Here is a 26,664-nt window from a genome sequence, read left to right on the forward strand (position 1 = left end):
CATATTGCCAAGCATACTGTCAAGGGGTGGGATATATTGGGCACCAAGTGAATAGTCAGTTCTTGAAAGGCTAGAAGCAGGAAAAATGTGTAAGCATTAAGAACCAAATTGTGATTGTTAGATCACAGGGTCTGAGGATCTCCAAAACGGAGAGGTCTTATGGGTTGTTGCTGGTATGCAGTGGTTAGTACTTAGGTAGGACAACTAGTGAACCATTAACAGGGCGTGAATGCCCATGGCTCATTGATACATGTGAGAGACAAAAGCTAGCCCATCTGGTCTTATAAGAAAGAAGAGTTACTGCAATACAAATTGCTCAAATACTTAATATTGGCCATGAGAAATGGGTGTCAGAATACACAGTGCATTACAGCTTGCTATGAATGGAGCTGCGTAGCCGCAGGCCAGTCATAGTGCTGATGCTAAACCCTGTCCACTGTTGAAAGGGCATACAAGTAGCATGTAAGGGTCAGAAGTGGACCATGAAGCAATAGGAGGTTGCCGAATATGGTGAATCACATTTTCTTTTAGGAGGCAATCTGATGCTCTACACCTGCCTAAACATTATTGAATATCATGTATACCCCTTCATGGCTACAGTACTCCCTGATGGCACTGGCCTCTTTCATCAGGATAATTCATCTTGCCACACTGCAAAAATTGTTGAGGAACAAAAGGTTTTATAATGATGACTTGGCCTCCAATTTCCCCATAATTAAATCTGATCAAGCATGCATCTGGAGGATGTCCTGAGATAAAAACGTCCAGATGCATAGAAATCCATCCTACTCCCCCACCCCCCTGTGAATTTACAGGATTTAAAGAAGCTGCTGCTAACAACTTGGTGGCAGATACCACAGGACACCTTCAGAGGTCTTTTAAAATCCATGTCATAATGGGTCAGTGTTTTGGCAGCATGAGGGGTACCTGCACAATATTAGGCAAGTGGTTTTAATGTTGTGGTTGAAAGGTGTATATTGCTTTTCATCTTGAGCAATGTTAATATTCAGAAAAAACATAACCAAGACTAATATAAAATATATAGTAAATATAATGTGGATAACACATTTTGCATACTGTAGTGACTTTTGAATATACCATGCAATTACTTTCATATCTCAGGCTTTATAAACCAATCAGCAATAGTACTCCACTGATCAAAATGGAGCAAAACATTGACTACCGTGCTAAAAATAAGGAGTGCCTTTGATTTATTTATTTTTTTTCTTTTACTGTTTCTTTTCTACAGTCAATTTTATATAGTTTTAATTTTCTTCAGTGGTTGCATATGCTTATGCAATTGATTGTTTTCTTTCATTTTCCATTGGCTGCTCATCTTGTTTATTTCCCATACCCATGTATTGGTACTATACTCGTGTGTAATACACTTGTGGAAATTTTGTTTGTTACATGAAAAGCTCTCATGTATATTACTCTTGACTTCAGTCTGCCTCTCAGGAATAACAATTATTCAAACTTACAGTTTCATCATGATTTGTAGGTGCTGATGAAGTGCAAAATGGATGAATCATAACTGTCACACAGGCAGGCATTGACTGGAAAATGTCTAGTTTTATTAACCCCCATCTCTTTTTTTCCCCTCTACTTCACTAAAACCAATAATACTTAGGGAATAATATCATTTTAAGATTTGCTTGTGCCCTTCGCTCTGTCAGAAGCTGGCTGCTTTCTTCATTTGCACTCGATGTCAAGAATGAGCTCCTGTTTTCTGCAACATAAAGATTATTAATGTGAGATCAGAAAATGGATGGATGAAAGATTAAAGCATTGAGGGTCATGCATAACATCTGAAAGTGAAATAATTACAAATAACAGATTGAATATTATTCATTATATAGTTTGCAGCAATGGTGTGTCTGTTTGCATTTTATTGTAAACCGCTTCACTCCATGTTCTCTCACCAACACATTATATGTCATTTATTCAGCAGTCAAACACCTGCCACTCAAACATCTTGTGTGAAGTGCTCACAAAGCCATCTTTCATTTTCAATTCTTCATATAAAGCTCTATCAGCACTGCGTTACAATATTTTCCAACATCTATGTCTTGATTAATGATACTCTTCACATTTTGTTTCTTGTTTGCTTTTAGGCACTCCATAGACAGACTCTGATTGGATGGTGACATTACTTTATTTGCATAAATTACAAAGCACACAGTAAATGGAACTCTTAAAACATTTACAGATAATTTTTATGCTTTGTCTTCATTGATTTTTGCGATTACATTAGGCCAGTCAGTTTATTTCAGTGACTGTCTTGGCATAATTTAAAATTGTATTATCATCCTTTTAAACTAGCAGACAATATGGAGTACAACCCTAAAATAACTTGCATAAAACTTTTATTTTTTTCTGTCATTAACAGTGATACTAGGAGAGACCAAGGATTTGAAACGTTTCTGGTTTTGTGTTTTATATATTGTGTTTTGTAAATAGAATGTATATATTACAAAAAAAAACAAACACAAATTCTGTCTTTTACAGAAACATGAAATGCAAAAAGAAAAGTCTACAGATTTAAAATACTTGTGATGCTATATGACTGGCGCCTGTCAATATAGCTTAGTTACTCAGTTTTCCACTTGTTTTCTGAAGTGTCACCCTTTATAAGCACATTTTTACAGATAGATAATAACATAAATTTTTGAACCTCTGCCTTGACTTTATGAATTTGTCAAAAAGCTGTTCAAACCTCTTTCATTTTGTCCCCATCTTGTTCCTTCCTCGTGTCCACCGTGGATCGAATGTAAGGAATTTAAGAGAAGTTCCCTCTGGCTCTTCATTGCATTAAGAATGTTCAACTAAGAAAACGTGCTCATATGAAGGTGTAGGGGTGGTGAAGCTTTAGGCCAATTCCATTTAGTTCAAAATGTGAGTAATACCACTTCACAAATGGTGGGGAGAAAAGTGGACTTGGGACATGGAGCTTGTGAGAAACCCACAGAAAACTGGAATGTAACATCAAAGTCAATACACAAGAACAGCATGTTCACCAAATATTGACGTAGGTTTCATCACAGGTGTCCTTTCACAATCCAAAGACATGCAGGTTTGGTAGACTGGAGATGGTAAATTGGTCCGTGTGTGTGTGTGTATGCATGTGGTCAACCTGTGATGGGCTGCTGCCCTATCCATGGATTGTTCCAGTCTTAAACCTGAATCCTGCTGAGATAGGCTCCCAATTCCTCGCAGTCCTGCTCTAAATAAGTGAGATTTGAAGATGGCTGTATAGATAGATAATGAGCTACATGCTGACTTCAAATTATTTTCAGTGAAGAAATTCATCAGCTTACAATGGCATGTCAGTGGAATTATTCTTAGTACTGTAGATGGTATGATAAACCCTCTTCAATTCTTGTTATTCATTGCAGTGTGATTGAAACTACAAGGGGGAATACCGCCCCTACCACTCCACTGTTTGATATTATTGACTGCAGCCTTAGGCAAAACAAGCAACAACTGGTCATGTGTTCAAGTGAACTCTTCAGGAAGAATATACACATGAGGCACGACATTTCAGAAAACACATAGAAACTCGACTGTAATAGCGGGTTACCATGTTTTGATTTTCAAAAAAGAGGAGAATTAGGGCAGCGGCAGGAGGTTGGGGCTGCGGGGTTGAACCAAGTAGAGGCACTGTGGCCGTTTGTAATTATGTGGGTGCATGTGGGATAGATGGTTTGGCAAATGTATCTGGTGCCATCCAACAGTGTTAATGAACTTTAATACATAAACAACCTTTAACTAACAGTGCTGTCTCAGCTACTTTAATGAATTAAGTCCTTTTTATTTTGTCCTTTCATTAAAATGGACAGTGCTTGTCTGAGTTTGAACAGTGAGCGAGTTTGTGCTAACTACAGCAGCTCACATTTTGAATTAGAAAAAGAAAGGATAACAAAATAAATTGAAATTGCTACTTAGTAAACAGTACACTTGATAGCTGAACAGCAAAATGTGTCTACTTTACTTGCAAATGTGTTAAGCATGTTAGCCTGGTATGTTCTAAATTAATATCTTACTTGAATTTGATAGATTTGTGGCTATGTTAATAGGTTTGCACTTTGTTTATTATTTGTTTCTGTGTGTCATATAGTATAAGGTTTGGTAAGAAAGAAGTACGGCATAATTAAAATAGTAATCCATATTTATAATTATACCTCAAGAATTAGGAATGTCTAGCTGGTCTACAGTGAGTGAGTTTGTTTTAAAAAAACAGTATAAATATAGTAAATGTATATTTTAAAATTAAAGCTGTAGTGTAATTCATGATTAAAAATTATTAAAACCTATAAGTGCATGAGTATTTACATTTAAGCAGTATTAAACATCCACTATCAAGTACTTGAAACAGTGTGTAACAATGTATATAGATATATTTGTTAGACAAATAATGAAAACTAGTTTTTTTTTGTTCTTTTTTTTTTTAATAAAGCTGTGTTTCAGATACAGTACATTACAAAAAAAATTGAAGAATATGACAACTTGTAATTATGAGAAGCATTTTATTTTGTATGCCATATTTATTATGGGTAAATATTTTCTGTACATATTTTATTAGTTAAAATTATATTTGTTTTAAGGGAATTTTATTTATTTAGTATTTTTATAATCACAATAAGCTTACAGATTTTCATTTCATTGTCTATAGTTTAATTGGAAAAAAATACCAATGTTACAGTTTAATATAGAACACAACGCTTCTCAATATATATATATATATATATATATATATATATATATATATATATATATATATGTACACTTACCTAAAGGATTATTAGGAACACCATACTAATACGTGTTTGACCCCCTTTCACCTTCAGAACTGCCTTAATTCTACTTGGCATTGATTCAACAAGGTGCTGAAAGCATTCTTTAGAAATGTTGGCCCATATTGATAGGATAGCATCTTGCAGTTGATGGAGATTTGTGGGATGCACATCCAGGGCACGAAGCTCCGTTCCACCACATCCCAAAGATGCTCTATTGGGTTGAGATCTGGTGACTGTGGGGCCATTTTAGTACAGTGAACTCATTGTCATGTTCAAGAAACCAATTTAAAAATGATTCGAGCTTTGTGACATGGTGCATTATCCTGTTGGAAGTAGCCATCAGAGGATGGGTACATGGTGGTCATGAAGGGATGGACATGGTCAGAAACAATGCTCAGGTAGCCCGTGGCATTTAAACAATGCCCAATTGGCACTAAGGGGCCTAAAGTGTGCAAAGAAAACATCCGCCACACCATTACACCACCACCACCAGCCTGCACAGTGGTAACAAGGCATGATGGATCCATGTTCTCATTCTGTTTACGCCAAATTCTGACTCTACCATTTGAATGTCTCAACAGAAATTGAGACTCATCAGACCAGGCAACATTTTTCCAGTCTTCAACTGTCCAATTTTGGTGAGCTTGTGCAAATTGTAGCCTCTTTTTCCTATTTGTAGTGGAGATGAGTGGTACCCGGTGGGGTCTTCTGCTGTTGTAACCCATCCGCCTCAAGGTTGTGCGTGTTGTGGCTTCACAAATGCTTTGCTGTATACCTCGGTTGTAACGAGTGGTAATTTCAGTCAAAGTTGCTCTTCTATCAGCTTGAATCAGTCGGCCCATTCTCCTCTGACCTCTAGCATCAACAAGGCATTTTCGCCCACAGGACTGCCGCATACTGGATGTTTTTCCCTTTTCACACCATTCTTTGTAAACCCTAGAAATGGTTGTGCATGAAAATCCCAGTAACTGAGCAGATTGTGAAATACTCAGACCAGCCTGTCTGGCACCAACAACCATGCCATGCTCAAAATTGCTTAAATCACCTTTCTTTCCCATTCTGACATTCAGTTTGGAGTTCAGGAGATTGTCTTGACCAGGACCATACCCCTAAATGCATTGAAGCAACTGCCATGTGATTGGTTGATTAGATAATTGCATTAATGAGAAATTGAACAGGTGTTCCTAATAATCCTTTAGGTGAGTGTATATGTAGACTCAAACCCATTATGACAGCAGCAATCCAAGCTGTCAGAAAACAGTAAAAAGGAGGCGTGTCAGACGTCATGGTACATTTTCTGATACAGCTAGAGGGAAACAACTTCGTGACGCTGCCGCCAAATACACAAAACAATTACTTTGACAATCATGTTATGTTATTTTTAAAATGTTTCCTTTTCTTTTTCATAACTTCTTTAACACACAACATCGCTGTGAAGCGCGGGTATTTTGCTATATATATATATATATATATATATATATATATGACAGCAACACTCATAACAGTGACAAAACAATTACATTGACAATCATGTTACTTTTTTTTTTAAATGTTTCCTTTTCTTTTTCATAACTTCTTTAACACACTACTTCTCCGCTGCGAAGCGCAGGTATTTTGCTAGTATTGAATATAAAACAGAAAGAGAAAATAACAGCTAAAAACGAAGCGACAAATTTCGACAAAAGTTAAATGCTTGTGTCATAAGCACGAGGCGGCTATGCAGTGTCTGCAATGGACGTGGCCATCCACCATGCATAAGCTACCTTACTGACATTGGCGGGCAATGGAGCCACCAATTCTTCCTCTGCCCAGTGCCACCACAAGCCTAAAGCCGCCCCTGAGTACTGCTGCAATAAATTATTTCATCGAAGGTCACACACAATCACTGCGCCATGAAACTCATGTTTAATAACGTGCTTTAACTCCTATCATCATAAAAATGATATCACGTATACATCTCAGTATTTTAGTTATTCAGAGAGCTGTAATGTCACGAATGTAATGTATTCTGTGTCCAGTTGAAGGAAGAGAGCCGGTTTAAGAAGCAAGTAGTGATTCACACACACAGAGCACATAGAAGATCAAATACGAAACAAAGCATTTAACGTGCTACTTTAATTATGATGTGATTTGAGAAACTGGTTAATTAAACGATTTTAAGATAAAGTTTATGATGTTCTACTTTAATGACAAAATAAACTATGTGATTAAAGTGGAAATGTCGAGATTGAAGTTGACATTTCGTGCTTTTTCCCCACTGTATGCCTTTTTTCTCTGTACCCTAATAAGCTTTCATATGACACTCAGACAGTGGGCTACAACTCGCCTTTTCACGGCGACTTTGATATGTGACTTCTTTTTTATTTCCGACACTGTGCGATTTTGTGAACGTGAGCTTTCAAGTTTCTCCAACACGCTATGTCACTCGATCAACTTCCTTTTGTTGATTATACCACGGTTTATTTGAACAAATAGTATGTTTTTCCTTTGCCTCCACTTGGTATTCGCTGAAATTCTTAGATTTTCCCCCGTGCTTTTCCCATTGTCTTTTCACAGAAGGCTGAGCTTAAGGGCGATTTATATTCATTTGCATATTCAAAGAGGTGTAATTCTGGGAGGAGTTGGGGCGTTACATAAAGCACGTGCACGAGCGTTACTTTTCACGCTGATCGGGATTTATGTAACGGAAGAACGTGGAAGTTGGAGTACGCACAGATTCCTGCATCTGGATTTTTCTGTGCGTAAGCACATTTTGGCTTTTGTTCTTACACCATGTTATAGTGCGAGTTCTACGCACGGCATTATACATGAGGCCCTTGGTCATGCAGAAGCTTTGTGTAAAAAGTTTTTTTTTTTGAGAGTCAGGATTTTAATTGTCCAATTTAGTCATGAAATTGGTGGTCAGTATCCACCATAAACAAACCTTACAGGTTATTCCCTAATTTTCATGGAACTGTGTTTCTCCAATCAGAGGAGACACTACAGTAAGGTATGTCTTCTAGTGCTTTCAGAGCTTTGTGAACAGAATGTGGTGCTGTCACTGCATTAACAATTACTTCTGCCTTAATACAAGCACTTGACAATTTTACTGTCTCAGAATTGGGCAATGCCACTTTTAACAAGGCGGTTGTTCAGTCCATGGGATCTGTACCCATTGTGATGCTTATTAAGAGTTGTATGCAAAAACATTTTCTGCAGTAGTTACAGCATTTTCTCTTTTACTTAGTCTAACAAAATAGTTCATTTAGGTGACATACTTTTCATTAGTTGCAGTTTTATATTCTGAGGAGTTGCTGTGTATTTCTGTATCACTAGCACCTTTATATGAAACTAACATGAGATGAAAACAAGAATGTTTTCTGCAAGTCTTCTGTGAATTTTACCTTTGCATCTGGGCATTTTAGACTGTGTGCTGATGCCATGCACTACCGTCTCTGACTGTTGCTGTAGTGTGACACTTTATATGAATACAAACAGTTTAACCAATGGTTGCACATAGTAACAAATGTAAGAAGGTGGGACCTGCAAAGTAGGGTTAAAGTTGTTCTAAAACGCACAGGCGTAATAAATAGAGAGATTGTGACAATATAATCATAAACTTACTATATAGCCCTTAAAAATTATAGCTCTTGATATTAGATCTATGATTAAAACCTGCCAACTACAATTATAGTACTTTTATCATTACTAGTGCTCTGTGATGTGACATTCTGAAATCCTCTTAATCCTATTCAAGGTTGTAGGGGTCCAGAGCCTATTTTAGCAACATGAGCAAATGCAAGGAAATTTCCGCATACAGAGCGGCAGTCCTTTTCACTGCTCAAATACACAAATTCATAATCATATGGGAACATTTCAAAGTCATAAATCTTAAAATTACAAATCTCTGACCATATACATGTTTGTACACATTAATTAGTAATAGTCTACTGCTACACTATTTATACATAGCCCAACAACTCATGCACAAAAGTGATCTTTATTTGCCATGCCTCCCTTAATCATAGTCACCACCGTAAGGAAACTTCTAATGCTGTTAGTAATTATTTTATTTATTTTTACCACCCATTTCATACTTTGCATTGTTGCTCATTGTTTTCTTTTTTCAATATCTATGTGGTAATGTTAGTCTACGTTTTTAGATTATTGGTCTTGTATTGCTGTAAAATATGTAGAAAATGAACAATATTATTAGTTAATAAAAGTTGTTCACATTGTTGTTTCCTGTCTTTAAATTATACACATTTGAACACACTATCCAATGGTAATTCAATCCTGTTACAGTCAGTCTTAGTCTGGGACCACCAGAGTTAGGGAGATTTCCACCAATGTATATTGATTATAGTGATTGGAATGGTGAAATTGAGGGTTTTTGTTTAAATTGAATATTTTGAAATTTTTTTCCCCAAAAGTTTAGTTGTTAATCCTATCCTGGGATGACGTAATACAGTAACCCCTATCTCCATCCAAGAGAAGTGAAAGTTGAGGCAGGGGTTTGTTTAAGGTAACTCTGACAGAAGTTGAACTGAGCCTCCTGGCATCTCTGCTTTATAGACCTATTTGGAAGAAAAAGGAAATTCTCAGAGTGGCACATGTTCACACCCACACAGACTCAAACTGCGAGTTTAAAGTCTACACATATCCTTTCCTGGATGTCTTTGGCATCAGAGTCCAAATCCATCAGAACATGGAGAAAAACATGAAATTGTAAGATAATTACTAGACTGAAGGATTAATCAAGGATTCAATGGCTGTACCTCTGTAACAACAAAAATTGGGTATATTTCAGCAAGTTTTTTAAAGAATAATAGTCTGTTGCCTGTATATACAGTATATTCAGAGCCCTTACATTAACATCAGTGGAAGAACCTGTGTATATTCCAGTTTTGTAAACTTTTTCATTTTGATCTCCATCGCTTTGTTTCAAAAAAAAAAAAAAAAGTCTTCAGGTTTCGTGAAGATAATTTCTTTTATTATAATAAAAAAAATCCTGGAACGAGACATCATAGTATCCGAGAGACACTTTCCTATCCCGCTAGACAAGACTTTGTACCAAATCCACAAACACTGTCATGCTTGGGTCGCAGAGTTGCACAGATACACAGGAGATTTTGGAGACAGAAACATTTTTCAAACACTTCAAACAAACATACAGTAAGTCTCTTTCAGGAGGGAATTGAGCTCCATGTATAGTCTGAGGGGACAATTCCGTCTCTCAATGAAAAAAATAGAAAATCTTCCTCTTCATAGGGGTGTGCCTCGGGAGCGGGACTCCCAACAGGAGCAGAGAATGTCTGGGGGAGAAGAGAGACAAGGCAGTGAGACAAAAGGACAGCTGCTGTACAGGCTCTTAAATGTTTGAAGCGCTGCATGAGATGCAGATTACACGGCACGGCGGCGGCGGCGGCAGCAGCAGCAAGACAGCAGCTGATCGAGCAAAGAGAAGGTTAAAAAAAAAAAAAAAAGTTTTGTTTCCCATTGTACCGTTCCCATTGTCACCGTTTAAGAGGGGGTTTCGGAGGAGTGACCGCATCTTCTTGGGGTGCCCCCCTCTTCACAATGTGAGCGACAGAGATGCAAAGTGGCTGGTGTAAGGGGGAGGTGGTTGGTGAGCGAAGCGAGCAGGGGGCAAAGCCCCCTAGCATGTACTAAACATCCTCAAGCTGTATACTTAATGGGCACCTGTATTCAGGGCCACACAATGAATCAGAGTTATGAGTTAAACCAGTAGCTTAAACAACACTTCATACGGTGCCACAGATTCTCAGCAGGACTAATATCAGTTCTATCTTTTAGCTCATTAGCATGCTGCAACCTAGAACAGTTTTTTTTTCACATTCCTGACTACTTATCTGGTTTCTGTTGAAGTGGAACATTCCCAAAGTGTAATATCACCAACCTGAATGCTTCATTGTAGATAAGAGGTTATGAGGATCATGGGCAGTCATAGGTTGGCACCACTTATAACAATTTTGATCATAACTTTTATTTTAGTCTCATCCAATCACTAATTAATTTCTGTCTTGATTGCTCACATTCAGTTTAGGAAAGTCAAAATTGGTTGAAACTCACCTTTCAATCTGTTTATGTGCTTTTAGAAAAGTCTATAGGCTTATGGCTTCTTTTCAAATGTAGCAGCAAGAACAGAAGGCACTTTTATCCACTTTTTACAGTCATACACACCACAGCCTTTTTTCTCATTCTGGCAGTTAAAGCATTCCTGAGCATTTTCTGGACTCCTACTTTCTATGAAGAGATGAGTACCAACTCTTTGTATGCATTAATCGCATTCTGACCAGCATGGAGTTCAGTCCCTCTGTTTCCCTGGAGGCAAGCTAAAAGTGGCCAGTCTAGTCTGCCTCCATTTGTTGTTCCCAATTCATGTGGCAAGAAGAGGTAGGTTCTGTCCACCTCATGACTGCCATTACTGGATGGTTCTTCAACCCAGAACTTGCGCGGGAAAGTATATCAGAGTACACAGCTCTGCTGAGGGGATTGCCGTGAATTTCAACAAGAACCTGGTTATGCTTGTGTTGGAGTTATGAACAAAGGGATAAATATGACATAGCTGATCATCAAAACAAAAGTTAGGCATGCAAAATGTTTGAAATTCCTCTGTCCATCATATAGGTCTCCGGTTATGAAGATATCTTTGCCCCGTGGAATTCAATTGTCCCTTCTGATTTCACACAGGCACACTAAGGTGTGATTGTCGTACCACATCTGTACCACATCTTCGCTTGCCTTTTTTTTTTTTGAAGGCATGCTCCATGTAAAATGCCAGCCTGTCCATCAGTAAACAAGTAAGAGCAGTTGCCTGCCTACTGTCATACACTATGATGTAATGAAACTTGCGTTTTAAGTTTGCAGGTGTATTACTGTCGCTTTACTGGGCTGCTCTGTGATTGACGGCGGACAGTAAACTTTGTTAAAATGGTATCCAAAAATGCCTCGTTAGTTGTTACTTCAGTCGTTTTGGCGTGCACACATGTTCTGTTACCAATAAATTCTTCAACGGGAGCTCATCAACAAAGAAACATGGAAAATAATTTAGTAAAAATAATAATAGTAATAATTATAATTAATGATTTATTACTTGACACCCAATGTACCAATCTACTTTCATGCCATACGTGCTGCCTTGCTCTTAAACATTTACTCAGGTATTTATTTCTGGGGAAAAAAAATAAATTCCACGGGAAAGTTGTTGTTGTGGAATTCAAATTTAACATCTGTTGTATAACTGATTAAAAACTTGTAAATGAAATAGTTTAAGCTCATTGAAAACAAAAATTCCTTGCCTGTCATGACCAACCCTCTAAATTGGGTGAGGATCACATATTTTAGAAAGGAAACAAATGTTATTGCTAATGCTTTGCACTTTGTTGATTTTTATACACTTTGAGATGTGGCTGGGTCAGATTTGAGCAAAATGTTTATTTTTTTATTTCAAAATTGGGGAAAAAAAGTATTGCTACTACCTCAGATACTGTTCAGTTACAACTTTTGATGTTTTTCTATACATTTTTTGACGTGTCTGTGTTAGATGTGAAAACATTTAAAATGGAAACAATGAATAACATTTCTTGTTTTAAATACATCCATTTGTGTTGAATTCAAATTTGCCATTACCTGCTGCTTACCAGCCACTGAAAATGTCAGGTTCAGCTAAGTTTTTTGGTGTGAAAATCTAGCCCAAAGGAATTTGTAATTGAATATCCATGCCGTAGAGCAATGGAAGAAGATGGCCTGGTCTGATGAATTACATAGCCCTTCAGCTCATGTGGATGGCAAGGTGCGTATGGGTTGCTTTCCTGAGGAATAGATGGCAGTAGGATGCACTATGGGAAGGAGGCAATCCAGCTGAGGCAGTGTGATGCTCTGGGCAATTTTCTGTTGGAATTCATGTGGATGTTACTTTGTCATGTACCACCTACTTAACTATTTTTGCAGACTATGAACATTCCTTCTTGGCAATGATATTCGCTGATGGGAGTGGCCATATTCAGCTTGATAATGCACCTTACTACACTACAAAAATTGATCAGGAATGGTTTGGGGAACATGACAAAGAGTTCTAAGTGTTGACTTGACCTCTAAATTCCCCAGATTTTAGTTCAATTGAGCATCTTTGAATGTGCTAGAAAACCAAATCCGATCCACGGATGACCATCTTGTAACATACTGGGCACAAAGGATCTGCAGCTAACATCTTGGTGCCAGATACCACAGCCTTCAGAGGTTTTGTGGAGTCTGTGCATCAAACAGGTCTGTTTTGGTGGCACAAGGAAGACCCATTTAATATTAGACAGGTGGCTTTAATGTTGTAGCTGATTTGTGTAAAGCATGAGTTCTTTTTTGAAATCCTTTCTTAAAGAAGCAAACAAAGTGCTTATGTAAGTGAATATAAAAAGGAAGTCAGCCCAACAAAACTGCGAAAACTGTAAGGCAGATATTGTTTTTTTTTTTTATTTTTTTTTTATATATATATAATCTCTTCTGTATTGTATTGCTCTAGTTGCTTGTCATTCACTGTGAAGAGCATTGCATTAAACAAGTTTTGTTTTATTATTTCACTTAAGCCACGGCATTTTTTTGTATTTTCAAATAACTGTTAAAGAAATACCAAAATATGATAATTTTTTGTTTGTTAATTTCCCTGTGTTTGTGGTAATGTACAAGGAAATGGATGAAAATGGAGATAAAAAAAAAAGTTCCTTATATGGGGACCAACTCTGAACAAACAGGAAGCAATACCTCAATGCCCATGGTATCAATCTTAATTTATTCATGTCACATGATTCATATGTCAAGTATCCAGTGAAATGCTTACAACTTCCCAAACACAGGTATTTTTGCTAAAATTTAGTTAAACAAACCTAGGTAATTTGGGAACACTTGAACAGCTCGGAATGTGTTCAAATGGGATTAAGTGTTTGAATTGAAGACCCACCTCTAGTCTCATTTGTTGGTCATTAAGCCACAACGCCATGTTTCTGTGTTTTTCAACAGTGGTTTGTAAAACTACCCTGTTCTATTGACCTTTTGTTTGTTGAAACACTTAAGATGTGTACAAATACAAGGCATACCTTCCACCTTATAATGTTTATAATGTTTTTACTCACTAAATGTAAAACGCTGTACAATGTTGTTAATGTGTGACGTTTCCTGGTAGATAATAATAAATTCAATAAATGAGCTATTACTGGGATGAACTCCAAACCAATGAATGATTGGAGAGGCAGGTTTCAATATTTTACTATATTTTAGGAAAAATAGATGTGTCTGTGACTTTCTGAGCAAATACCGGGTATCTGACTTGTGGATCATGCAATATGAGTAAATTGAGGGTTTTTTTCCCTTTACTTTTTGGTATTGTTTTCTGTTTGTTCAGAGTTGGCTCCATAGAAGCATGTTGCATCAGGAACTTAGATTAAAATTTTTTTCTAGCCATTTCATTAAACAACACTGGGTAAGTAACAGTTAAAAAATATTTTTTGGAGGAGTATTCTTTTAACTCAAAGCTTTCTCATTTTATTAAGATTTAATGTTTCATCTGCCAAGTTGCTGCTTTAATCCTATCCGACACCACACCTTGTCAAAGTCGTTCAAATCCTTAACCATGCCCATCACCTTTCCTACTCTTATTAAGATTTTCTTTAGAACAAAGAATTATGATCATAAAATGCAGCCTAGGTGTCTGGTCGTTTGTCGTGTGCCACAGTACTGCAGTGGTACTAAAAGATATATGCTATTTTACAGTAGATAATGATAGCTGCTTTACTGACCTTTGCTTCCTCTGGTGGCATTCAGGTTAAAAATATATTTGTAAATTACTTGAATTTCTGAAGTGACCACTAATTTAATTTATTTTCAAACATATAGATTGGTGGTCACCCATTTCTTTTTCTGTAAGTTTATTTTTTTTCCATTTATAGTCTCTGGTGAGAAGCACCAGAAGCAGTTTCCAGCTCTGTTTATCAGTTGGAATGATAAGTGTGTGGGGGTGGTTAGCTGGTTGCTGCTAAAAACTTGTATCGCAAGGCCCATATAGCTGTTTGTGGTGTTGGCCAGCATGCTTAGCCCTGCAAATTATCTCTGGTAGAGACAAGCTACTGTCTCAGATAGGCCTCGGCCATGTAGACTCAGCAAGTATGGTGGTAAATTTAAAGAGGCACGTGCATTATTTAGTGGACTGGAAAATGTCTTTCTCTTTTTCCAAGAAATTCTAAAACTAATTGAGGGGAAAGTCCACCTTTAACGAAACACTTAACAAGTTACAATGTTATGCAAAACTGGTGTTAAAGTGTTTGGGTGCCTCAGTTCAATTTGCTTATTGTACTGAAGTTAATATAGCTTTTACAAGTAATAAATATAGATTGGTTCAGATTCCTGAACATTTTAGCTGTATGATTTGCTGAATTTAACAGAAAAGCTTTTAAATGTCTTTCAATATATCCATTCACTGCTTTACAAGCAGTAATCATATTTATAGTCAAGTCATCTGATTGCTAATTAGAGGAGTTCAGGTTGCTTGAGAATAGATAACACATTGTAAGAGGTTAGTGGAATCAGAGCATTTATTTAGCTCTGAAATTGTTGTTTTGCATGGCTTAATTTGAGGCTTATTCAATCAAGCTTAGAGAGCTTAAACAGAGTATTAATGAACTAGAAGGGTGTCCCAAGTTTTATTACATACCACAGTTACTGTTTTGTTGTTATTGTTTTCTTCATTCTGTCAAATTCAGTAAAGCAATAACTGCAACTAAACGTTTCCGGCAACTTCGTCATTCCTGCACACCGGCTTGGAGGAATTTTAGCCCATTACTCCGTACAGGACAGCTTCAACTCTGGGATGTTGGTAGGTTTCCTCACATTAACTGCTCGCTTCAGGTCCTTCCACAACATTTCGATTGGATTAAAGTCAGGACTTTGACTTGGCTATTCCAAAACATTAACTTTATTCTTCTTTAACCATTCTTTGGTAGAACGACTTGTGTGCTTAGGGTCGTCTTGCTGCATGACCCACCTTCTCTTGAGATTCAGTTCATGGACAGTTGTCCTGACATTTTCCTTTAGAATTCTCTGATACAATTCAGAATTCATTGTTCCATCAATGAAGGCAAGCCGTCTTGGCCAAGATGCAGCAAAACAGGCCCAAACCATGATACTTGCCACCACCATATTTCACAGATGGGATAAGGTTCTTATGCTGGAATGCAGTGCTTTCCTTTCTCCAAACATAACGCTTTTCATTTAAACCAAAAAGTTCTATTTTGGTGTCATCCGTCCACAAAACATTCTTCCAATAGCCTTCTGGTTTGTCCACGTGATCTTTAGCAAACTGCAGATGAATTTCCTCCATTTGTACACAATCTATCTGACTGTGGATTGGTGAAGTTCAAACTCTTTGGAGATGGTTTTGTAACCTTTTCCAGCCTGATGAGCATCAACAACTCTTTTTCTGAGGTGCTCAGAAATCTCCTTTGTTCGTGCCATTATATACTTCCATATACACGTGTTCTGAAGAGCAGACTTTGATAGATCCTGTTCATTAAATAACACAGGGTGCCCACTCACACCTGATTGTCATTCCATTGATTGAAAACACCTGACTCTAATTTCACCTTCAAACTAACTGCTAATCCTAGAGGTTCACATACTTTTGCCACTCACAAATATGTAATATTTGATCATTTTCCTCAATAAATGACCAAGTATAATATTTTTGTCTCATTTGGTTAACTGGTTTTTCTTTATCTACTTTTAGGACTTGATGGAAAATCTGATGTTTTAGGTTATATTTATGCAGAAATATAGAAAATTCTAAAGGGTTCACAAACTTTCAAGCACCACTGTATATGTTATTTGTTTTCACTTTGAAATTAAGTGGAAACTGACACCTATATTTATATGATCTGGATTATTAGTGGAACTCTTTTTTACGTCCTTGTTTAAAACAAAATGCAGAAACTAGCTGTGTTAGATGAAACCAATCTGTGGGCTCATCTGTGTTGTCACTCACTTTCTTTGTATGCTTTGTTCCACAGCACTGCAAGACTGTATATAGATGTTATCAGTTTTCCTTTCAACCAGACAACAATGGTTATGCATGTCTCTTGTAAGAAACTTAAAAAAAATTTCAACCATCTAGCCTAACCCACTTTGTCCAGTTATGAATCACAGGTGTCAAAATGTATCCTGGCTTTATCAAGCCCAAAGCACAACCCAGCACTGGATGTGTCTCCAGTCAGTCATAGGCTATACTCATTATCACCCACTATAATCCACACCAGGCCAATGTACAGTATATTCACTAATTAACCTTGCACATCGTGTTTTTTTTTTTAACTCCTAAAATGCCCATCTGGACCAATAACATGGACCTACATGGGATTTGCAATCGTATGTCCAATTTTTCATATGCATATTAGGGTTGTATTATGCATGACATTGCACTTATTTAATTTTTATTTTCACATTTTCTATTAAATATAATACAAAAAAAGTTTATTTCATTTAAAATTATGTTTATTATTCTTCTATCTGCAAGTGTACTCAAGTAACTCAACCAGTAATTGAGAGATAAAAGTCAAAAGACGCGTTACCAAAAGAAGATAATGAATTAATAATTATGGAATAATTTTTATATGTAATAAATTATAGTGAAATATAATTTGAAATTGTAGGATAGAAAGGGGAACACAGAGAATAAATTCAATTGCTCTTACCGTCACTTTTGGAATTGTCTCTTTAATCTGTTGTTTATGTTTTTCTTAATTGATTGAAATTACAACACCAACATTTATTTATATAGCACATTTTCATACAAACAGTAGCTCAAAGTGCTTTACATAATAAAGAATAGAAAAATAAAAGACACAATAAGAAAACAAAATAAATCAACATTAATTAACATAGAATAAGAGTAAGGTCCAATGGCCAGGGGACAGAAAAAACAAAAAAAAACTCCAGATGGCTGGAGAAAAAATAAAATCTGTAGGGATTCCAGACCATGAGACCGCCCAGTCCCCTCTGGGCATTCTACCTAACATAAATGAAACAGTCCTCTTTGGATTTAGGGTTCTCACGGAAGGGCTTGATGATGATGGTCACGCAGACTTCTGCCTTTTAATCCATCCATCATTGTTGGAGCATCATGAAGCTTTGAGTAGGTGGTGGTGGTGGCGCAGGCCACCACCACAAAGAAACCGGAAAAAGAAACAGAAAAAGAGAGTAGGGGTCAGTACGGATTTTAGAGCCACCATGAATAGTTATTATGAGGAAATTGAACATACAGAGTATCAGGATTAAGTTAAATTGAAGTTATAAAAAGGCCATGTTAAAGTAACTTGTTTTCAGCAGTGTTTTAAAGTGCTCTGCTGTATTAGCCTGGCGAATTCCTATTGGCAGGCTATTCCAGATTTTAGGTGCATAACAGCAGAAGGCCGCCTCACCACTTCTTTTAAGTTTTGTTCTTGGAATTCTAAGGAGATACTCATTTGAGGATCTGAGGTTACGATTTGGAATATAAGGTGTCAGACATTCCGATATATAAGATGGGGCGAGATTATTTAAGGTTTTATAAACCATAAGCAGAATTTTAAAGTCAATCCTGAGTGACACAGGTAACCAGTGTAGTGACATTAAAACTGGAGAGATGTGTTCGGATTTTCTTTTCCTAGTTAGGATTCTAGCAGCTGCATTCTGCACTAGTTGCAAACGATTTATGTCTTTCTTAGGTAGACCCCTAAGCTTTTTACCTCCGTCTTGACTTTTAATCCTAATGTATCCAGTTTATTTCTAATAGCCTTATTGTATCCATTGTTTTCTCTTTATTTAACTTGAGAAAGTTACTATTCATCCATTCTGAGATACAAGTCAGACATTGTGTTAGTGAATCAAAATTACTGTAGGAAGCATGCAGAAGAACATCCAAATCAATCGGATTTCCACTGTTTTTGATTTGATACTGTAATTTATTAGAGTAGATATAATTAGTGAGCTTTGGAACAATATATACTTTGTATCCCAGAGCCACCCCCCCCTCTCTCAGAGAAGGTTGGTAAGTATAATATGTGGCTTGTATCTTTATAAAAATGCTATATACAATGGAAGGCTCTGCAGTTATGTAAGCCAATTAGCTCTCTGTGGTTGACTTTTTAAAATTAACTTTTAATTTTATTTTGCAGCGTTTAATCTGTGTAATGTTTATTCCATTCTTAGTGATGTGCTTGTAAATATAAACATTTAATATTTTATTGGCTCCAACTAGTGTTTACTTTATTGATGTGCAGCTGACAAATACCCTTTGAACTCCGAACCTATAAGGGTGTCACTCCAAAGTGACCAAGGATTTATTTGGTTAGTGACAATGAGAAAGCCTTCATAAAACTACTGTGATTTGAATTGCTTTTCAAATTGGCTAGTGATTGTGTTAACTATACTGTATAAAATGAAAAAAATATTTTAATTCCCTATAGGTGGTTTCACCCAAACATTTCTGGGATAGAAGCAGAAGAACTGCTGTTGACCAGAGGGGTGCATGGAAGCTTCCTAGCAAGACCCAGCAAAAGCAACCCTGGAGACTTCACTCTGTCTGTACGGTAAGACAAATACTGTATATGTCATCATCAACTTTATTTAAACACCCTTAATCCATGTTTTGTGTCTTGGAGGGCCTTAAGCTATCCTGCAGCAGGTTGCACAAGTCAGGAACAAAACAAGTACCAATCGATTAATAAATGACATATGCTGTATTTTACTAACCCAACAGGGAAATAAGGTAGTGGGAGTGTCATTGATTTCTTTTAACTGTATGTAAGTCACTCTGCAAAGTGTGCGTATTTGTGCGTGAGTGTATTTGTGTGAATATTATATAATATATTATACATATTACTGCATATTACACATTATTATTACATAGTATATGATATGTGAATAATATATATGTTTTAATTCAACCATGTTTTAGTGAGTGGCAAGTGAATTCTCACTCAGCTTGAGCCACTCTGACTAGATGTAGCTTATATAGACACACATAAGAAACAACAGTTTATCACATGGCCAAAGCTACATCATCTTTTAAGTAAGGCTGAAAGAAATCCTTTGTTCTATAATGAGTATACATATGTATAAAACTATTTAAGATACATTTTATTTTGCAATAGCCCATTTCACTCTGAGTCAATTACTCTCACTGTTTAAACAGCTGATAAATATGATATAGTGCATGGCCATTTTTACTAAATTTACTGTATGCACTTATCACTTCTAAACTCAATCAAAGCAATCTCCCATGTAAGTCATTTTGTTAACAAAGGCTCAACCTCACAGTTCTTCTCTCTGTAAATAATAATAAAAAAACTTGCCTTCCTTTAAGCAATACTGTGAGCAGTATATTTTATTTACAGTATGTAGCACCAGGTGACTATGTCTATCAAAATATCTTAGAGTATTCTTTAATCCAGTGGTCTGGTTTGTGACATCTCAGATGCACCATACATGGGTAAACACATTCCTCTCTCAACGTGGTTGTGTGGAACATACCAAGGACACATTCCACGCTGCGTTGTAATTGGAGTGCAGGGAGACACAACCAAATGGAAGCATGATTATGTCGAGAGCTGTAAAGTGTGTGTCTGTGATTAGTTAATCACTGTGTGATTAGCCACATTATAAAATGATGTGCTACCAGTCAGGTTTGTACACTATTTTGTAAATCTGGATGTGCTGTCATAATAGCCATTGATGAGGTTTTGACCCATTTTTCTTGAACTGGGTTTGGGTTTATTTAGACCAGGTTAGTTACTACTGAGTATTGGATCATTAAGTCTTAATGGCCTGGACTCACAGCTGTTAAACACACTGCTGCATACCTGGAACTCATAGAGCTTCTTTCTTCCTTTCTTATCACCAGCACCATTCTGACATGCTGCCAAGTGACATTTTAGAGTGCTGTTTCAGGCAAAGCGTTCATGGCAATTTAGACACTCAAATGGCTTTTCTCCTGTGTGCTTCCTGAGATGTTCCTTGAAATTGTCAAAAAGGTCAAATTGTTTTTTGCAATAAGCACACACATGAACCATCTTCTGAGGCTGGTGATGACAAGCCTGCTCCACATCACGATGGTTTCACATGATGTTTGATAGAGTTTTCACATGAATATATTCGCTGCAGTGAGGGCAAATATAGGCTTTGTCTGAGTGCAACTTCAAGTGCTGCTTATAGTGGTAATATAGTTTGAAAGAGTGATCACATTTGTCACAATGAAACACATTATTAAGTTGGGAGATCTGCACTTCTATAACTTCAATGCATTCAGTTGCTTTAAGGGGACTGACCACATCAGTTTCCTCTTGGTTCTCTGAAACAGTTTCTATTTCATCCTTTTCTTACAGCTTGCCAATTCTGTTCCCCTTGCTGATGTTCGCTAGTGAAATCAGTTAGCAAAGCTAATGCAGAATCATCAGAGTTCCCTTGGGAATTCACAGCTTCTTTTACTGCCTCTGCTACCTCTTCCAAAACATCAATTCGTTCCTCCAGATCAATAGTTCCACCTGATATATCAAATTTGATCTCTACTGACTCAGTTTCTACCAAAGGCAAAGTTTCAGTAATCACATTTGATGTTTCTGCAATCTTTCATTTTTTAGCTTTGCTCTTCTGTGCTGGTCCCTTAGTTGTTGAATCTAGGGAACCAGCTTTGTTCTTTCTTTTAAGTGCTTTAATTGCTTCTTGCATCTTTAAGTACTGTGTGGCTTTCCATACATCATTTATTTCTTCATGACCATTAACTGCAAGTGTAGCCATGTAGGTGAATTCAATTCAAATGATGAAAAGCCATGTTATTTACCCCTTCCAATTTCCACCAAAGGTCCCATTTTGAAATCGTAAAAAAAATTATAAAATAACTGGCTGCAAATAGTGAGCCCTGAACTGGTGACTATCCACAACTAAAGTTATGTCAGTGAATTGGTCCAACTTCCGTTGTTCATTCAGTCTGTCCATCATGGCTTTGCAATGGTTAGAAACTCATTCTCAAAGTCTGTCGTCTCTACTGTAGATATAATTAAATTCGGTATCTTTCCACTCCCAAGCTCAACAAAAAGGCGGTCATTACTCCTTGGGCATTGGCTTCACAACAAGCTTGATACCGCCACAGAGCGTGGACGTTGATAGCTGAGAACAATTCAAGGACCATCTGGTAATACATACTGGAGAAAAAGCTAATCATTGTACTATTTGTGACCTTTGGTTTACTCAACTATTTGATATGCACACACATCTTCGAGACTGTCGCAACATTCATGAAACGGTTTTGACTGAGGTAATACTCCAGGACCATTTCACAACAGGTGAATCAGCAGATGCGCTTTTGGAGGATGTTTGTGTAGAACATTTGACTGTGGAGAAAGTTAATATTGATTCATCTCAAGTGGTTGAAACTGTTCAGGTGCAGGTGGGTCCCGTTGAAGTAGAGCAGAGTAAAGATCAGCATTTTCGGGATAATGAGGAAAAGTCAGCAGAGGCTGAAGGCCATGAGGTAACTGACGGACAGACTACAGAAGAAGAAAAGCACATGGAAATTGGTTCAGAACGAGTCTCAGATAGTACTGTATCACACTATCTAGAACTTACTGTGCAAGTGGTTGAAATGGAATATGAACAAGTTGAAATGTATGTGTAAGAGACAAAGTATAAGCAACATACCAAGAAAAAAGTATATTAATGTACTCTGACCTTCTATAATTGACCTTCTATAATAATACAGCATAATTGATTTTGCTTTTTCAATTAGTGGGAAATATCTCCTCCTCATTCTGTTAGCCTATTTAAAATTGAAAACCTAAACTTCCAGTAAAATTAGTGTACATTTGAAAAATAGACATGCGTATTTAAAAGAATTACTAATTTACTCCCTGTCATTTTTGTGGTTCTCTTTTTGTGAAATTAGCTGCTGCATTTTTTTCTGCTTTTGTAGTTTGCATAAATACTGGTATTTTTTTTTTTTTTTTTGTAAAGAAGATATACCAGTTAATATGTTTCCAATACGTGGGGAAAACCATGCTTCTAAAAGAAGAATGTAATTGTATATTTTAGACATAACGCAGTAAACGGTAATGCTTACCTATTAAAGGTAAAAAAAATAATAATAATAAATGGCCTAGACTCCTTCCCTCACCCTAATTAGCTAACGGCTCCAGCTACTGGCATTCATAATCATTAGTTCTGAACAGTATACATGTCTTAAGTCCTCTTCTCTAGATTAATCTAGTATTAAACTCAAAATAATTGATTAAAAAAATATATAGGCCAATAACTGTGTCATACTTCTGAGCTGGCATTTTTAGTTTCAGCTGCAGGTCAATAAAATGTTCCTGTTGAGAGAAACAGCCTCTCGTGTTAATACTGGAAAGCCGGATGTTTTTTTGACTGTGGGTTTCACACAAATGCAGTGCCTCTCAAGAACAGGGACTTTCCCTTTGCTGCCATCTACGAAGATGTAAAATTGTTAACACAGCTTTTTCTTTTTTATAGCATTACTTGAATCTTAATACACCTTTCTTAATACTTGTTTTCATTGTATCCAGAAGATGTGTAGGCCTTCCAGGCCCTTTAATTCATACTGACTAGTGCTGACTGAGCAGCAAAACTTTTGCAATTGATGTTGGGACCCTTGTCACCATTTTAGCTGTAACATCTGGTTTCAGCGATGATCTCTCACTATTTGAAAAGCAAACTATATCTTTCAAACCATCCGTAAGTTTTCTAAGCCCATCGATCTGTCCAGCTTCTGGGCCCCACTTACTCTCTTATAGAGGGTCTGGGAATTATAGTCTATTTTGGCAGCATCAAGTGCAGAGTACTTGACTCTGGCAGAGATCAGAATGCATATATAATAACACACTCGTGCCCACAGCTATACTTACCTACACACAAAACTATCAAAGAAAACTAAAGTCTTTGCCATAAGCATTTTTGGGGATGGTATACAAATTAATCTATATAGACCTCAGCGTTAACGTTTGCAGTACACCATGCAATGCTTGTGTCTCTGTTGTATGTCATTTGATATGGGATTCATAAAAACAGTGTTTGTTTGTGTTGCACCATCTGTTAATGCAATTTAGTACTGGAAATGTTTGTGATGCATCAGAGACATATCAACCAGAAGAATACACACTTAACCTTTTATTTTTTTATATATGGGCAAACCTTAAAAAGTTGCTTTACAGGACCCTTAAAAATTATTTATAAATATTCTCAAAGTATATATATACTCAAAGTGTATATGTATATATGTATGTGTGTATGTATATATATATATATATATATATATATATATATATATATATATATATACACACACAGTGATCACTCGCTATATCGCGCTTCAAGTTTCGCGGCTTCACTCCATCGCAGATTTTAAATGTAAGCACATCTAAATATATATCACGGATTTTTCGCTGGTTCGCGGATTTCTCCGGACAATGGGTCTTTCAATTTATGTTACATGCTTCCTCAGTTTGTTTGCCCAGTTGATTTCATACAAGGGACGCTATTGGTGGATGGCTGAGAAGCTACCCAATCAGAGCACATATTACATATTAAATAAAACTTCTCATTAATATACGATATGCTTCCCACACGCTGCTTCGCACACTTAAAAGCTCTAACAGTACGCATTGATTTTTCATTGTTTGCTTTTCTCTGTGTCTCTCACTCTCTCTGAGAAATACAGGCAAATACTTATCCATCATGAAATACCATCAGGGAGGCGTATGATTGGCTCCATTATCTGCTCCTGACGGAGGGGGTGTGAGCAGAGGGACTGTTTGCACAGTGGCTGTTTGCTTAGAAGATACTGACGCGCCTGTAAAAAAATGCTGAAAGGCTACCTTCACATTGATCCCTTCATTGTGCCGCTTTATCACGGTGCTTGGTTACTTAAAAGCGCAACAGCCTTATTGATTTTTGATTGTTTACTTTACTCTCTCTCTCTCTCTCTCTCTCACATTCTCCGCTCCTGAAGCGCACCTTGAAGAGGAAGATATGTTTGCATTCTTTTAATTGTGAGAAAGAACTGTCATCTCTGTCTTGTCATGGAACACAGTTTACACTTTTGACTAAAGGGTGTTATTTCATGTCTTGAGGGCTCTAATAATGTTAAAAAACGTATTTAGAAGGTCGTAGACAGGTCTTCAATGCTCTAACTGCGAAAATATTAGATTTATAAATAAAGAATCCTACTTCTTGGAAATTCATTTATCTGTCTGGAGCGGATCAACCGCTATAAACGAGGGTTTACTGTATAACTGTGTGGAGAATATTTATAAACAGTGTGGGAGAGTTTCTAAGAGCTTAAAATATATAAAAATAACCATACAAACATATGGTCTCAACTTCGCGGATTTTCACCTATCACGGGGGGGTCTGGAACGCAACCCCCGCAATCAAGGAGGGATTACTGTATAGATATATACAAAGTGTATGTGTATATATATATATATATATATATATATATATATATATATATATATATATATATATATATATATAATAATAAAAGGCAAAGCCCTCACTCACTCACTCACTCACTGACTCATCACTAATTCTCCAACTTCCCGTGTAGGTAGAAGGCTGAAATTTGGCAGGCTTATTCCTTACAGCTTACTTACAAAAGTTGGGCAGGTTTCATTTCGAAATTCTACCATAAGGGTCATAACTGGAAGCTATTTTTTCCCATATAATGTAATGGAGTCTTGAGTTGGAGATGGCCGCGGGCGGAGTTTCGTGTAACATCATCACGCCTCCTACGTAAGTACGTAGAGAACAAGGAAGAACTCCAGCGATGAGCACAAAACGCCATTTCACAATTGAGAAGGCAGAAAAACATTATGAAGCAAATGATGCATATGCGGAAACAAAGCACGGCGTGAACCGTAAGTTTATATTAAATTAAGTTCATAGACAGGCTGCCACTAGCGTTTGTAATTTAGTGCCTGCCCATATAAGGCCCTATCAGCGGCAATCCAATACAAACACTGCCGTAAATATTCACGGTGAAGGACTGTGCTTATGCAGAGGAAGATGAGATGGTCAGGGTGGTGTTTGGCACAAACTCATTGAAACTGCGAGAGAAAGTTTTAAGTGCCGGGTCTTAGCTGACATTACACGAGATGGCACCAGTACAGCTGGGAACCTTCGATGCAAGAACACCAAGCGGCTCACGTGAACTGACGCAGTGCACAGACAAAAGCAACAGTTCCAAAGAGTGCTGAACAAAACCGAATTACACAATTGAGAAGGCAGCAAAAAAATATGAAGCGGCTTATACATAGAATCATATTCATAAGTGCAGCTACTGCGGAAACAAAGCACACGGTGGAAAAAGTGAATGTCCTGCTAAAGGAAGACAGTGTAAAAAAAACCCGTGCATGCAGTTTGTCACATCACAGATAAAAGGAAGACGAGCTGTTTATTGATGCAGTAAGGAACTAATCGATGAATGAAACCTCTTATCTTTACAACGATTGACAAACACGGAATGTAACTTGAACACATCCTACAAATACGAGCCTGATTGAAAGAAATAATGATAATCAAATCCTTGATGACAGCAACATTCAATAACACTCACAAAACAATTACTGTATATTGACAATCATGTTACGTTATTTTTAAAATGTTCCCTTTTCTTTTCATAACTTCTACTTCCACTGCGATACACGGGTATATATATATATATATATATATATATATATATAGCCCGATCTACAATACATACTTTAGCATAGACAAGCCACACGCTGTGGCAATTGTAGAGTCTTCGCCTCTAACGCCGACATTCGAGGTTCGATTCCCG

The 26,664-nt window shown here is 36.9% G+C and overlaps 1 protein-coding gene and 1 pseudogene across 2 annotated transcripts in view; one reads left to right on the forward strand and one right to left on the reverse strand.

The window, feature by feature from the left end:
• Positions 1-26,664, forward strand: part of ptpn11b (protein tyrosine phosphatase non-receptor type 11b) — a 175,451-nt gene that overhangs the window by 76,135 nt on the left and 72,652 nt on the right. For both annotated transcript variants that reach the window (XM_039755580.1, XM_039755581.1), the window contains exon 2: positions 19,280-19,402. In XM_039755580.1, coding sequence (XP_039611514.1) covers positions 19,280-19,402 — 123 coding nt within the window. The remainder of the gene's footprint in view (positions 1-19,279; positions 19,403-26,664) is intronic.
• On the reverse strand, positions 20,600-21,809 carry LOC120530763 (annotated as a pseudogene).

Source organism: Polypterus senegalus, chromosome 6 (genome assembly GCF_016835505.1).
Source record: "Polypterus senegalus isolate Bchr_013 chromosome 6, ASM1683550v1, whole genome shotgun sequence".
In the NCBI taxonomy this organism is placed as follows: domain Eukaryota; kingdom Metazoa; phylum Chordata; class Cladistia; order Polypteriformes; family Polypteridae; genus Polypterus; species Polypterus senegalus.